Source organism: Halichoerus grypus, chromosome 6 (genome assembly GCF_964656455.1).
Source record: "Halichoerus grypus chromosome 6, mHalGry1.hap1.1, whole genome shotgun sequence".
NCBI classification, from domain to species: domain Eukaryota; kingdom Metazoa; phylum Chordata; class Mammalia; order Carnivora; family Phocidae; genus Halichoerus; species Halichoerus grypus.
This window is the reverse complement of record NC_135717.1, coordinates 60,465,337-60,481,545: the sequence shown is the minus strand read 5'-3', so window position 1 is coordinate 60,481,545 and position 16,209 is coordinate 60,465,337. Positions and strand designations below refer to the sequence as shown.

At 51.0% G+C, this 16,209-nt stretch overlaps 1 protein-coding gene across 1 annotated transcript in view; it reads left to right on the top strand.

Annotated features, from left to right (window-relative positions):
• The window catches only part of DNAJC1 (DnaJ heat shock protein family (Hsp40) member C1), a 233,776-nt gene extending 226,782 nt beyond the window's left edge, over positions 1-6,994 (top strand). The window contains exons 10-12 of the mRNA XM_036082728.2: positions 2,195-2,243; positions 3,820-4,280; positions 6,860-6,994. Of these exons, the coding sequence (XP_035938621.1) occupies positions 2,195-2,243; positions 3,820-4,280; positions 6,860-6,928 (579 nt within the window). The 3' untranslated portion in view covers positions 6,929-6,994. The remainder of the gene's footprint in view (positions 1-2,194; positions 2,244-3,819; positions 4,281-6,859) is intronic.
• The last annotated feature ends 9,215 nt before the right edge of the window (positions 6,995-16,209 follow it).

Genomic DNA, 16,209 nt, shown 5'->3' with positions numbered 1-16,209 from the left:
CCTTTTAATCTTGGACATGTTATTTATGCCCCCTGGGCCTCGGATTCTGTAAAATGGGAATAATAATTGTATACCTACCTAATATGACTGCTGTGGGGAATATGTGTACAGACAGGTATCTTAGAACAATGCTTGGGACAAAGAAAGCTTATTGTTATATAGATGAAGTCCTTTTCGATCTGATGATCCATTGTTGCTATATGGTCAATTTCTATGACACTGCTGTTCCATCCTTGGAGGTCAGGGCCAGAGATACAGGTTAAGCATTCCTTTTCTAAAGTAATATTGAACAGTGGTATGAGATACCAAAGGAGAAAATAGAAAGGACAGATGAATGGCAAGGACAGAGTGGTGGGGAGCATTATATTTGGGGTGGGGGGGGACAGTAGGCAGTGAAGGAACATTCGGAGAAAGAAAGCCAAGTGGAGTAGAAAAGACAACTTAAGGGAAGATCATCTTTTAGAGTGGAGGCCACTTGAGTGAAGAATTATGGGACATATCTGATGGACAGGGAAAAACTGAAGATGAAAGCAAAGGAAACTCATAGATGGAGCGTAGTTCTGCGAAAATTCAAGAGGAAGGAAGATAATTTCTTCCTTTGAATTGGGATAAAAGATAGGAAGGATATATGGCAATGCAATTGAGCTGGGGCAGTTGGAAGGCAAGGAGGCTCATGGTGGAGAATCTCCTTTTTACATTAAATAAGAAACAAGGTCATCTGGAAAGAGAGAGGAAGGTAGGGAATAAAATTGAAGAATGTTTCTAAGCAGCTTTAAATATTTTCTCTAATGCTGTCCTTTGTATGAATGAAAAACAAGTGATCCATGTCAGTTATAATAGGTAGTATTTACTGAGCCTTTAATATCTGCTTGGTATCATGCTAAGAGCTTATTTCAAATTTACAACTTAATAGGCAAATGGCATTACTAGTATTATCCACATATTACAGAGGGTAATGCATGACAGAGAGAAAGGATTAGAAATTGCTCAAGGTTACCCAGCTAATAAGAGGTGGGACCAAGACAAGTCGACCTGAGTTCTTAACAATCATGCTTTTTGAGGTTTTACTTTCAAATTTCATTAAAGCAGTGAAACACTGGTTCAAGAATATGCATGCATTAATGGGACAGAACACAAAATATAGAAAAATAGTTCATGTATACAGTGGAACATTTCATAAAGTCACCATTCCAAATAAGTAGGGAAAGGATGGCTTGATTGATAAATTCATTTGCGATTAACTATTTTTAATTTTTTAAATTAGTTTTGACCCTGTATTTTAAAATATGTATAACAGAAATCAGAACAGTAGTTGTCAGTGGGAGAGTAGAGATTAAATTAGGGGAACAAGAGAACTTTCTGGGATAATAGGAATGTTCTATAATTTGATTATAATTAGAGTGGTTACACAGGTCCTTTTTTGGGGGTTAAAACTCATTGAATTGTACATTTAAAATCTGTACATTGAACTGTATGTAGGTTTTATCTCAATTTGAAAAAAAAGGGAAATCCATATGTAGATCTCCAAGACATCGTTAAATGAAAAAAGCAAAGTATAGAATGAGACTGATGATGTGATACCATTTGTATAGAGAAAAAAGAAATAATTGCCGCTGAACAAAATTATTTCTGTGGATCCACACTCATGTATGTAAAGGTCTCATGAGTCTTGGGTCTAACCGCCCTACTCCACCAAGAGCTTCTTCCTCTAGTGTCAATCTTCTATCTTGCAGTTTCTTGAATGCAAAGAAAAGACAGATGTTTATGTTCTAACATTAGTTAAGAGTAAATCTCTCCACTGTTTATAATACTCATTGGTATAACATTCTCTGATGAAGAAAGATATTCTTTCAGCAAATCCTAACTAAAAAACATGACTTGTTTGTATAGTATATTTTGAAAAGCAGCCTAGTGTGATGCAACCGGCGTTGAACTAGAAGTTGTCAGGTGATCAAGTTCTTGTTCTGACTCCGCCACCGATCACATGGCTATTTTGGACCTAGCCATTTCATCTTTCTGGGCTTCAATTTCCTTGTTGGTTAAATAAATGAGTAGATGGATGACTGAGGGTCCTTCCAGGCCTAAGATTCCATAAACCCATTTCATTCACATGGACTTTATATGAAATAGGTCACTTGACCTACAAGAGACATGTGGAAAGTAAGGTTTTCTTTACTTTTATAATTTGGAACAGGTGACAACCAAAGCCAAGCAACTGAAGGATTCAGTTACCTGCTCCCCAGGTGAGTTATCACCCACTTCATCCCACTAATCTAAAGTGATTTCCTCAAAATAAATCCCTTTTTATAGTAACTACTTCAAATACAGTGGTTTAGTAGTTTTGGCCAATGAACTCTACCGGTCATATCCCTAAAAGGGGTCGAATCACAGGTACCAACAAAACAGTCCAGCACCCCCCACACACACACAGTGGGTGCTAAGATGGAGTTAATAAGTTTAAACAACTGTAAAAGCCTTGCTAATATCGACTGGAGGGGGCACACAGGGAAAGCCACTCTGCACACCCCACAAATGCACTGTGCACTTTCCCCACACTGTCCGCCTTGTCACCACCATGCACACAGCGCAGTCTTTCAGAATAGACAGGCAGCTTTCCCAAGAATCTATGTTTCTTAAAATATGTTTCCTCCAGACTAACTGGAATTTTGCTAGAATCTCTGTACTGTTTGCTTGGAACCAGGAAGAAAATACTTCCCAACACCTTCCAACTGAACTTAAATACAGGTCCCAAAGAGAGCAATGCAGGTGAGCAAACCCAGAAAGTCATCCCCAGGGCTCTGCAAGCTTCAGGAAAGAGGGCATTTCCAGATTCCTTTTCCACTGTCACGGTTATTTGTCAGCACAGAGGCTGAAATAGGCAATGAGAAGCTGTGTGAAAGAAGCCTGCCTCCAAGACACTCTCTAAAAACTGTATTCTTTTTTTTTTTTTAAAGATTTTATTTATTTATTCATGAGAGACAGAGAGAGAGAGAGAGAGAGGCAGAGGGAGAAGCAGGCTCCCAAGGAGCAGGGAGCCCGATGCGGGACTCAATCCCAGGACCCTGAGATCATGACCTGAGCCGGAGGCAGACGCTTAACCATCTGAGCCACCCAGGCGCCCTAAAAACTGTATTCTTGAAAAGGCAGTGTGGTGTAGACTGTTGCACAGATACGGATCTTGGTAGAGAATCGGTGGAGGGGGTAAAAAGTGTGAACAGATTAAGAACTGTGTAGTTGAACATTCAGGGGTATCTCTGAAATAGCCTTCATGCCTGGGAGACAGAGTCTGTTTGTCCTTTACTGTCCAACATGGCGGCACAGCGGCACCAGGAGCAGCTTTGAGTGGAGAGCGGGTCCCACAGAGTCGGTGGCTCACCTGCAGATGGTGAGCATTGCACAAGGTTTGACAGATTCACTTTAGCTTTGCTAATGGAATTAATAACAATTCTGGATGGTAAAGAACATCCTTCCTTACCTAAAAAGTGGCAGGTTATTCCTTCTCAAAGAGCTCTTTGCATTCTTTGGTCACAACCTGACTGTTTATAAACCACTGTCCCTCAAAGTGTTGGCAAGGACAGAAACTTGGAATCAGGCAGAACTGGGTTCAAATTCCACCTCTGCTGCTTTCTGAGCCTGATTTGTGTCACCTGTAGAATTAGGACAATGATACCTATCTTTCTGGGACACTGTGAAAATTAAGTAAAATAATATACACAGAAGGCCTTCCCACATTGTCTGCTGTGTCGGGGGCAATGTTGTTACTCTTGTCACCTGACCTGACCCTGCCCTTCCGTCTGTGTGATGTGTCCTTCCTCACAGGAATGGTCAGACTCTCTGAACTCAGGTCTACAGCTCAGAATTCCAGGCCCACCAAGGCCACCACGGCCTTGCCAGATGACATCATCACCCAACGAGACGATGCAAAGCAGGCTGAGGGGGAGGAGGACGAGGAGGACGAGCAGGAGGAGGACGACGACGAGCCGGAGGCAGTGGTCCCGGAAAGCCGGCCACGGAGGCGAAGGCCAGCCAGGCCGCCTGAGGCCACAGCAAAGGTGGAGCCAGAGGAGAAGGTCAGAGGAAAGAGGCAGAAGGACTTTGATATATCAGAACAAAAGGAATCCAGCGATGAGGAGAGCCAGAAGAAAGACAGAACTCGTGCTGCTGAGGAGCCATGGACTCAGAGTCAACAGAAACTTCTGGAATTAGCATTACAGCAGTACCCAAAGGGATCCTCTGACCGCTGGGACAAAATAGCCAAATGTGTCCCGTCTAAGAGTAAGGTGGGTGAGGCGGGGAAAGAAAGAGGCCTCTGCACTGGTTTTAGGATACCACTGAAGTAGCTGCAGCCAGCTCCCCCAATTCTTCACCTTATTCCTACCCTTCTGTCCCCAGCTGCCCACACGATCTCATTTACCAGTGGTCTTCCCGTGTAGTTCTCCTGACAGCATGCTGAATCTGTCCCCGGATTGATTAGTTGTGTATCAATGAGGTCAAGAGTCTAAGGTAACCATTCTACAGACCGGTTGGTTTTTCTCAGGGAAAATTCCATGTTGAGAACATAAATTTCACCCACAACAAGTCTGCCAACCTTCTGGAGCATTCGCCCCAGTCTGGCAGTTTGAAAGCAGCCTGGGATGGCTGGGCCGCACCCTCATCCTCCTCAGTGGGAGCGGCTCTGCAGGCCGGCAGGCCCTCCCTTGCAGATAGAGGCTCCCTGAAACCAGAGTCAGCAGGATGTGTCCCTCTCTCTCTGTAACGGCCTTCACCTGACAGCGTGTGTGGTAGGTGACCATGTTGTCGTGGTCGTCGGGCCTGCAGGCATGTCCCTCCGGACTCTGCAGCCGCCCCGGGCTCGCCTGAGACTCTGGAGGCGGCGGTGGGGGTCCGAGCAAGGACAGCATTTAGGATTCGGCGCACCCTGGAGCCTTGACTGTTTATACTTAACTCTTTTCCCTGTTTACAGCTGTTAGGATCTGCTTAAATACACCTGCAGTTAGTTCTCAAACAAAACCTCAGACAGGCGGGCAGATGGGGTGCCCCTGGGAAAGCCAGCCCCTCACCCCAGTCTTTGCCTACTGTCTGCCAGTTCGGGGTTGTGGAACTCGTGGTATGATCCTTCCCATTCGGGCCTTTCTTGAAACACAGTGTCTCCTGGGTTTCTTTCCTTGTCGCTCTCCTCTCAGTCTGAGGCACCAGGAATGCTGAGAAATCAAAAGAACGAGTCTCCTCTGCCTTCTGTGCCTATATCACTCAGTAGCCTCTGGGCACATTGATGTTCATTTACATTCTTATTTTTTTTTTAATTGAAATTCTATGTTGGAAAATCTAGCTCGTGGCCATGAATGTCCCCGTGTGTACAGGTCTAGTTATCTATCACCTACTTGAAAATGATGAAGTTGAGAATTCCCGGGGAGAAAAATAAACCATTAGCAGTTGATCTATTTGAGAAACACAGATTCTCCCAGCCTCTCCAACTGGTTTGCCAGAAGTAATTATTTTCCCTGAATTTCTCTAGCATCTGTCAGGACACAGGCATCTACATGTGTGATGAATTGACACTGGCTTAAAATGAAGGAGCTGGAACTGGATTTCTAAGGATAGAACATTCAGAAACTCATTGCCTCAGGGTTTGGAAACCCTCCTGTTTGAACCAGAAATAAGCAGCACTTTTATTGTCCTGCAAGGTTTCCCTTTAAGCCTTGACAGTAGAACCAGTTCCAGGAGAGGTAGCCTGCTGGCTCGCCTGCTATGGAGAGACTCCCCGTAAGTGGCCTGCAAGCCGCTGGGAATTCTGGGCCTGAAGGAGGAGCCTTTGCCTGAGGCACATGCCAGGTCGGGCTCAGTGCTGCCCAGAGCCCGGGTCGTGCTGTCCTCAGGGAAATGTTGGGGCTGCATTGGTGTCATGCACGCGGCTGCACCCCTGGGCAGCATAGCTAGAAGAAAAGGCTGAGATTTTCAAAGACCCTATACAAGTAGTCTTTGGGGAGCCAGAAAAGGCACTTAGGAGAAGAAACTCTCATACCACTCCTAAGCTAGAATCCTAGGAAGAGAATGCACATCCATGCTCTGTCCATGGCTGATCGAAGCATCTGCCACGGGGCAGGAATCATTTCACATTAGACCTCAAGTTAGTGAAGGCTTCCAGTGCCACTGAGGTGAGTTTATTTTGAACAGAAACAGAAATGGATTCTGGAAAGTACCTGTGACGAACATGAGAGTAATAGGCCCCTCCCCAGCATCACCCCAGCTCTGCGTTGGTCCTCAGTCCTCACCCCAAGCTGCCTGTAGCTGTCACCCCTTGGGGTGAGGATTCAGGACGAACGCAGAGCTGGGCAGCTGGGATCTGAAGCTGGTAGTTCTGTGGCGACAGGCCAGAGGATGTGGCGGGGCCGGGACAAGCAGGAGGGAGAGTCTGGCACACTCCAACGAGGCCACCACAGGAAGGTCCCAGCAGCCCCTTAAGGAGAGGCAAACCCAAATGAGAATGATAATCGTGAATGCCTGGCCTCAAGTTTTTTGGTTCTAGAGGATGGGGCCATTTGATGATACAGTGAAACATTAAAAATGATCATTATCGTTAGCAAGTTGAAAGTCCTAATCATGGTAACAATGGTGCGCCTCACACACAGTGGCCCTGGGCCCCTCAGCCCAGCGATTCACACTCCACCTTGCGCAGGGCTTCTGCCGGCCTTCTGCGGCGCCCGTGCGGCCCGGTCTGCCGGTGAGCGGCCGGACCGAGCGTGCCACGGGGCCAGCAGACGCGGGGCGCGGGCAGCAGGCAGGCCACAGCGGGCTCAGCCCACGACGCTCACTGACTTGTGGAAATAACCGTCTCACCTCTCTTTTTCTCTTCCTACAGGAAGACTGTATCGCTAGATACAAGTTGCTGGTTGAACTGGTCCAAAAGAAAAAACAAGCCAAAAGCTGAATATTCTGGAAGATGATGTTCACCTTCATTTTCCAAAATGATTATTTTAAAAGTCTTATGCAGAAATTTGCATTTTGTACCTCAGTATTTCTATACGTCATGTGCCTTAGTAAAAAAAAAAAAAAAAAAAAATTAAAAATTTTTAAAAATGTTGTGCTCTATTGTTTAAAACAAAGACTGTGTTAAAGGAGAAAAAGGATCTGGGTATTTTACAGATTATTTTCTTTCTCATCATTGCAAAGCTTACTTTCCTGCAAACCAACTCAGTAGTGCTAACAATCAGCAAATACAGGATTTTGAAGGAACACAGAAGTGAACTAACATGTAAGAATTAAACTTAATGTGTGTCTTTGACCGAAGAGCTCACGGCTTCAGGAGCTTATCGGCAGCAGGATGCAAGCGCTCGGGAAGCTGGCTAAGAATTGTGTGAGGCTATCTTCACTAGTCAGATCTATCTAGAAAAAAAATCCGTCTACATGAACAAGGAGAGAAGGGGATGAAGGTAATAAACCGGCAAGTTTGCGTTGTTTGGCAGAGCTGCGTTCCCAACTGCTCAAGCCGTCAGGCCGCCTTGTCCCTTTCTGCCAGCAAACCAGAGCTGAGCCCCAGGGATGCACGGGGGCCAAAGCCGCTCCCCCAGAGCCTTCTCCAGAAGCCGGTGGGGCTGTGCCTGTGCGTCTCCTTGGCCATGGCCGCCTCCCCATTCATTCAGGGGTCTGAGGGAATAAAGCCCGACAGAGGGAAACCGTGGAGAGCACTCGGTTGTTCTGGCTTCATTCTGGCCCTGGGGTCCCTCATCTCTGAGTCCAGCTCCAGGCCTGTCTTTCATGCAGCCTGGTGGTCCAGCTTGTGGCCTCCTGGGATTCTGTGAGCATCCTTCTGTTCAAATACCCTTTCTACTTGCAGTACTTTGAACTGGGTTTCTGTCACACGGACCCCCAAACTGCATTACAAGAGTTCTGGGCTTCCAGCTTGGGGAGAGCCCCACAGGGGTCCAAAGATACCTAATGAAGTACAATCGAGGCTACGGTTCCCTAATTTGCCTACCAGCCCCATCTTTCTAGACACCTTAAGCAAATAAGGCTCTAGCACAGCTTTCTACCCATGACTATTCTGCCTACCACCTTCTTTAAAAAGAAGTCAGGAAGGGGCTCTTTCCTCAGGGGATTTTGGGAGCCGCCAAGTTTTGCTAAAGTAGGTGGGCCAGTGGGCCGGGGGCTCCCAGAGCTCAGCCACACTCCAGAGACCTGTGGGGTTCAGTCTGAGCAAGGTCATGGCCAAGAAAACAAAGGAGCCTCCCAGAGGAACGTGCTACACAGATCATGGGGTGGGGGGTCATGCACCCATAGCAACGCCCACTGGCAGCCCCCTTCTCCTGGCCCGGCTCCCCTTCCAGAGCCCCCAGGGGCAGGCTTAGTTGTGTTGTCTTCAGGGAGGGAGTCTACATATTTCACTAGGTGTCCCCAAGGGTGTCTCACCCCAAAAAAAGCCTTTTACAGCCTCTGCTCTGGTATTTATCCCAACATGGCCCGCAGACAAGGAGACACCTCAGACGTGGCCTCTGACAACAAGAGGTTCATGAACTGGAGCCTGGACCAGCCTGCCTTCAGCCTCTCAACGCTCACTTCCTGCCCCTAAAACTCAAACGCGCAAATGTGTCGGTGAGTGGCCTCACATGAAGGAAAAGGCTTTCACGCCAGTGGCCGCCTGGCCCCTGTCCCTGCCTCCTCCTCAGACATGGTCTAAGGAAAGGCCAGAGTTTTAGAGTCAAAAGAGCCACATCCAAATCCTGGGTCAAGCGCAGTGAGCAAGGAGTGGGAACCGAGCCATGAAAGTGGTCTTGAATGCTTGGGGTTTGGAAGGAGGCGGGGAGGGCCAGGCAGGGAGTGTGGAGACAAGGCTTGAGGCACAGGACTTGGTTTCGATTCTTCACGGTCCACACCCCAGTCAGACCCCAGCAGAGAACAAACAGCTGCACGGACAAGAGCCCATTTCTGTTGGATTTGGAAAGCCCTGGGCGGGTGGTGGGCGCATCCTCTACTGACGCCATCCCACCACCCCCGCCACGTCTCACCCCCCTCTCCCCCCTGCACAGCCAGGTGGGGCCCACAGGGGAGCCAAGGCTTTGGGGCCTTTGCCCTCCTCTTCTGGGAGGACAGGTCTTTTATCCTTTAGTGACTGAGGCTTACTTTCTCCACTGGGACAAAAATCTCCGAGCTTCCATTTCTTTAAACCATTTAGAGCACCCATTCTTGATGCCCGCTCACATGTTGTCTGATTTCTCACAGAACCCCCAACTGGCTGACCAGGCCGGGCCCAGCAGCCCCTCTCCTGCCCACGGCCGGTGCCACCACCCGCTCCGCGGGGCCACAGCAGGCGTGGGCCTGTGCAGCCTGAGTGGAGTTCTTTCTCAGCTGTGCCTTACCCAGCTGGATTTGTGGAAACAAGACAGACCACACGGCTTGCATTTCCAGCAAGGAATCTGCTGCTTCTGCGCATCTGCGTGGGAACCATCCAGAAGTCCCGCACAAACCTCTCGCCCCAATCAATCATGTGTGCTGGGCCAGACAGCCCAACCCCACGAGGGGATGATCGCTTTTGGTTGTAATATTGTAGCCAGTGGGTTTTCTCACTCGGTTTTAGAATAAGATCATAATAAGATTTCTACTGTAACTGTTTTGGGAGAACTTAAAAAAATGCCTCGTACCTCGGGACTTTTTCTTGCCATGTGCCAGTCCCACCCCCCAAACCACGTCCACCCTACCCCTTTGAAAGCAGAGAACTAATCCCTTTAAAATACCAGCTATTTCATTCCTACTTATATCTGTAGGGTATTTGTGGTAGTTGTTTTAGCAATTATGTTTTTTCCTAGAATTTAAAGGGCACAGTTGAAATTGTGATACTCTATACACATGGGACGGACCATATACTGTGCAGGACAGTCCCAGTTTACACCTGTCTCAATACGCCCGCTTGCACAGTGTGTTACATGGTCACGGGTCCATGTGGGATTGCAAACAGATGGCCGATCCCTGAGGCCCTTGAGGGATTCTGAATCCCCCTGAGGAGGACAGACAGCTGGGAGACTTCGGCAGGCATTCGGTTTGCCTTTGCCCTAGAAAGCCCCAAGGGTAGAGGGGTTGTTGGATCCTGACCCCCAGCTTCTCCTGAGGGACCCTACCCCACTCAGGGGAAACTGAGGCACGGGACACGCCTGAGTCAGATCCCAGCCTGACCAGGGGCTCCTGCAACGGGCCCTTCTGGCACCAGTGCTCGTGGCCTTCCACGCCCTCACCACGGCCGCCCGTGTGGTCCCAGCGCCTTCAAGAGCGAGCAGGGGCTGGGTCTGGAGGCTGAGGGGCAGGGAGGCCTGGGGGGGGGGGGCGGGGGCAAGCAGCTTAGATTAGTCATGTTCTTTCACTGGTAGAAACAGGTTGTGACATTCAGTCCTAAATTTTCAAGTTCCTTCTCACCAAATGGTCCCAAGACCAAGCCAGCTTTCCAAAGAACAGGCTGAGAATAAGCACCGCGCTCTTGGGGGGCAGCCCCCCATGTAACCTCACCGCCACTCTGCACACGGCGGGGCACCCTGGGCGGGGACAGTGTGGCCGGGACACTTTGGGGCGCCGGGCCCTCTTGTGCTCCTACAGCCTTCCCAGGGCACCGCCGAGGATCACAGGCGCCTTTACAGACTGGAAAGGTGGTGGGTGGTGGCCCGGGTCTGGCCCGCAAACCAGGGGAAGTGGCTTTCTTTTCGGCCATTTGCGGCCATGAGTGGCCGGCTTCCCCCACGGGAGCCCCACGTCAGCTCCACCTGTGGCCAGGAAGCCATCCCCACGGTCTTGGCAACAGTCCCCGTCTCCTGTCTGAGTAAACTACTTGGCCTTCAGCCTTAGACTATTCACTGGGGAGCTCAGTTAACACGCTGTAAAACTGAGTGGCTGCAATTATTTTCCTCTGGTCTGCTGGAAAAAAAGAACAGCTTCGTGTAGAACCAAAAAAGGGAAATCACTTCATCAATCTGATTCCCAGGCGGAAACTACCAGTGTCTGAAAGGGCAGCGTCCCAAGGCAAGCTGGGGATGGTTCCCAGTGCTGTCGCCTCCCCGTGGCGGGGGGGGGGGGGGGGGGCAGACCCCTCCTCCCCCCCACCCCCACCTTGCACTACTCCCAGCTGGAAGCCTACCGAACAGGGTTCTCAAACCCAGCTCCCTGCCTCGCCCCCTCTGCTGGAGCTTCCCGCTTCGGAAGCCGCTCCAGGGATGGAAGGAAAATACACACCCAATTGTTCCCTCTTGCCTTCGCTGCCTGGAACAAGCCAGGTGTGTGAGGCGCCCCGGATCAGTGTCTCCTGAATTATTACAGGAGTTTAACTCGGCCAAGTCCATCAGTTTAAAAAGAATCCCAGTTTTACAAAAGGAAATGGACCAAGATTTGAGGGGCAATGAGGCCTAGTCAGTAGGTCCTGAGTTCTACAGGAAAGTGAACAATGTCTTAGGTTCTGTTTTCCATCATTACTCAAAAAATCTTGTTAAAGAACTGTAAAATTTGAGAGGAAATATTTGACACTTAGATGTGGACATTTTTGCCTGGGGCGGCCTGACCAGACAGGAGAGAGGGGCATCCCAGTCAGGGGTGGGACAGGAAGGCAGGCACTGGGATGTCCCGGTGAAACTGACCCCAAACTTGTTTCCATCCCGAGATCGGTGGGCTCCATCCACATCCTCCACCTGCTCAGCACCCAACTCCCGGCGGCAAAGAAACCTCCCCTGGTTCCCAGCAAGCTGCAGTCCCCTGCCCTCGTGACGAGCCACTTGCCCTAAGAGCAAGGCCTGCCGGCCAGGGTGTCACCCCCAGACCGGGGACCTGCCATGGGGGGTGTCTCCAAGCCTTTTTGGTATCTTTTTCCTGGTCTTGGGTTGGACACTGATTCCAAAAGCAAACCAAACACAGAGCTACCGAGTGGAGAAAGAAGACCGCTCTGATGGAGGAGTATATGTAGGTCCTAAAAGAAAGACACTTTCAGGAACCGACGACGTGGCAAAGCTGTGACAGCGGCAGGGCCAGAGTGGGCGGCTGGTGTGTTACAAGGTCAGTCTTTCCTGCCTACAAAGGGTGAAGCCGGCAGAGCCTCTCAGTCCTGCAGCAAAATCCAAGACTAAGCATCTGCGCGCGTTGCGATTCAAACGTTAAAGCTTCACATTGGAAGGAGGACAAGGCCCCCCGGAGGCGCAGCTGGGAGGGGAGGCTCTGGGGCACCCCGCCGGTTCTGGGGATGGTGGGGGGACAGGGATTTCCCTGCACTGGGCTTCCAGGCGCTGGAAGGCTTGAGCCCCGAGCCCCAGGAAGGAGGAGGGAGCTCCCAGAGGGCCTGGGGGGCCAGGAAGGGGCGGGAGAGCGGCCTGAGGCCAAGCGCACCCCGAGGCCGGCAAGGCCAGCAGGACCCGACCCATGCGGTTCTCTGCCCTGGCCGCACGCTGGGCTTGCCCAGGACGCCGAAAGCGCAGATGCCCGCCACCACGCCAGGGGCTCCGGTTCCCTGCTCCTGGCCGGAGCGAGCCTGCTCAGGGTCCCCACCTGCCGGGGACCCCGGCGCTCAGCCGAGCAGGACAGCCCCTGCATGAGGCCGGGAGCTTGCAAAGAAAATGTACACCTTATTTTACTCAAAGAAGCCTCTGTACGGGAAGAGTTCAGCTGCAGAAAACACCTGTCTGTGCTTGCGCTGGGAGGAGACCAGGAGGACCGGAGAGAGAGTTGCGCCGGGAACGGCAGCGGTGCCAAAAATGTAAAATCTCCTAATTAATCCGTCTGCTTGTTAAGTGAGCCAAGTGAAAAAACACCAGATGCATCAATCAGAATTTGAGGGAAATCAAATTAACTCGATCAGCAAAAAAAGTGCGTTTCTTCAAACTTCAGAAGGCACCATCAGAATCCGAATGCTGAGCGTTCCCTGCTGCGCACGGTGAGGTCGCCCTCCCTCCGGGCCTCGCACCTGGTCCCTCCGGGCCTCGCACCTGGCGCTGCCGGCTGCGCATGCGGCCTCGTGCCGTCAGCAGGCCCCTCACCGGCCCCGAGCGCCCCTTCAGTCCCCATAGCCCTCTCGTGCGGCCCCAAGACGCACTTCCGGTTTGACCCCACAGGGCCCCCCCTAAAGCCCTGATGGCCGGGGGGCCGCACTGCCTTTCAACCTTGCGAGGCCTCCAGTTCCTTTGGGAATGAAGCGTATGTAAATAAATAAACCAGGGGGCTCCCCCGCCGGTCCTCAGAGTCCTGTGCAGGTGACCCCAGGCTGGCCCTCGGTTCCTGGCCATCCTGCCCAACTCCCCTGAGCCCAGACCGGATCGCAGACTCGGGAACCTCCCTGTCCCCCACCCGCAAACGAGAGGTTCAGGGACACCCCCCACCCTCTGCCCCAGCTGAGAAGACCGTGCATACAAATCTCCAGCCCAGAGCCCGGGACTCAGTCCGTCACTTCTTGGCCCCTAGAAGCGTCCACATGGTGCCACAGCCCCTTTCTCTGGCGCATCCTACTCAGCGATCACCACCCCCCCACCCCCCACCCCCGCCGAGAGACCCCAGCTGGCCTTTCTTCCCCAGGCCTCCCGTGACCTTGTCCGTGTCCCTTCTCCGGTTTTCGGGGTCCGCTCTGCACCGAGCGCAGTGGGACGCGGGCACCGCGGGCACAGCCTGGAGCTGCCGGCGCGGGCCCGGAACGGCAGATGCGAGGCCGCCACACCCCAAGAATGAACGCCAACAGCCTGGGAAAGGCCCCGGGAGGACGGGGCCTGGGCTTGCTGGAGCCCTCGGTGAGGGGACCGCGGGGACAGGGGCCAGAGCCGGATGCCCCAAGTCAAGCCCAGACTCCGAGGGGCCTTGTGTGCCATGCTCACCGGGGATCCGGGGGAAGGAGGAGGAATTATCATTGAGTGCTTCCTCCCTTACCCGCCTCGGAGGTTGTTCTGATTTGTAGCGACCGGCACTTTGGCGGCTGGGTGGCTGCTTGCCCTCTCCAAGCCTCCATTTCCTCGCCTGTAAGCCGCAGAACAACACAGGCCTCGCGGGGCCCGCCGCGAGCTGAAGGGGTTCGACGAAGCCGGGCTCCCAGCCTGCCCTCGGGCTTCGCTGGGGGGGCCCCGCTGGCCCGCCGCCCCAGCAAGACCCCGCAGCCGGCCAACCAGCAGGCCCTGGGGGGGTGGGGGGACCGGGAGCTGCGGTCCTTACACACCCAAGGCCTTAAAACTGCAAGAAACCACATCAAGCGCTGTGCACAAAACCTGAAAACTGAACTCAAGTCACTTGAGCTGCTCAAGGGATTTGAAAATCTCCAGTGAAGACCATGCCAACGAAGTCACAATACACTGGTTTCAGTTATCTGGGTTGCTGTTTACGGACCCTGATCTGGAAAACATACGTTTGCCCTTCTGCCCTCCCCCTCGTTCCCCCATCTGCCCTCCCTCCGAGTTTGCCAGGGCCATGCCTTGCTAGCAGCCTTATCACGCGGTGAACTGCCTCCGCCGGCCGCGGGCTCCTGAAACCCCTTGGTGACCCTCCACAAGCTCTTTTTCACAAACCCACAGCACCTTTCCAACCTCGTGTCCTGGGCCCACTCGATACCATTTGGGAAGCTCACACCCACCTCCCTGAAACCTGTCTCCCACAGCGCTGCATGGCCATCCTGCACCAGGCCTTGCTCTCTCCTGCCTTCTCTCCTCCCCTAACTGCCTGGGCCCCTGGGCCCTGAAACAAAGGAGATTACACGTCTGGAGCTCCTACTCCGCGTGCCACCCCTTTCCCGCCTGCCCCGGCAGATACATCCCTGGGTGGTGACAAGAGAAGGCCTTGGCTTTCCTTTGGAAGATTTGCTAGTAATTATGAGGGTTTCAAGCTGTGGGCCCAAGAAACTGGTCATCAAAAAACATCCTTTCTAGAAGAGCCCATGCTCATATAAAGATGATGCACTGACACTTGTTGGACAGGACCTGTCAGGACTTGGGAAAACTGCACATCTCACCCAGAAAATCACTGAGTTACACCAGATACAAAATTCAGTTTCTAAAATGTTTCAAGTATCTGTCACTTTTTATTTACGTGACAAAAGCAGGGCACAAAATTATGTGTGTACTATGATTCAACTCTGTAGGAAGAGTACACATAAAAATAGATAGGAATATTGGCTATCTGTGTATATTTTAATATAAAAATTGCCAGTAGAATGATGGAGTAAATGAGACATTTCCTTTCTTTTTCTAGTACCCAAATTTTTGGAAAAGTGGTCATGATAACCGGTAATTTAAAAAGTATGTTCAGGCCAGCACTTAACTGTGTTACAAGCACCTTGAGGGTGCTGTTCACACTTGTTCACCAACAGCTGGTCTGCTCAGCAGCTCCAGGGGAGGGACACGAGGTGGGATGGGAGCAGGGGGAGCGGACCGCAGGGAGTGATGATGCGTGTAAGGGTCTGCCCCTCAGACAGCCCTGCCAAACCTGACCGGTGACCAAATTCACAAAGGACACTCACGTTTCACAGTAATCTTCACTGTCCTTAAAGGATAATAAACAGTTATCGGTATGAAAGAGATGTTTCTTTTGATGCCAAGAACAAGGTGAGGAATGGGACTCTAAGTGGAATAACAGTTGGCATGAATTTTTAACCAGTTAAAGTCATTTAAAAATATAACAGCTTCCAAATGTTTACAAAAGATCACAACGACTTCATTTTGAAAGGCCTTGTTCGATTTACACAAAAAGATGGTGCCATCCACGTATGTTTCATTTTCAGTAAATAAAACTAAGGTTAATGGTACTGTTCTCACTGTGAATTCTAAAATCCAAAACAAAAGCCCATCCCCTACTTTTAAAAGCAGAATTACATTTTACTGGCAGGCACCTTTGGCCTACAATTCCAGGGGCCTCTCCTGTCTATTTCGGGGAGAGTCTGGTTACAGCGATCCTACTTTTGCTTGGTTGACAGAGAGCTTAAGAAAACAAGTTGGCAACTTGTTTTTCTTGGCATTCACTCTCAATGCTTGCTCTTGACCCGTGACACCGATCACACACCCACAGGACTTACGCACAGAAGTCCAGACAGGAACCAGCTGATAGAAACCCATTTCTAAGCACAGCACCCTTTTCCATGGGTCAAGTGCTAGGGAAAGAGCAACAGCTCCCCAGAAACTTCTCAGAGCAAGAATCTAACAACCACGTGGAACCACAGAGCAGCAACCCAGAAAACCAGGTGTACTTGGCGGTGGAGCTGACAAAGGCACCCAGTGCTTCAATGAA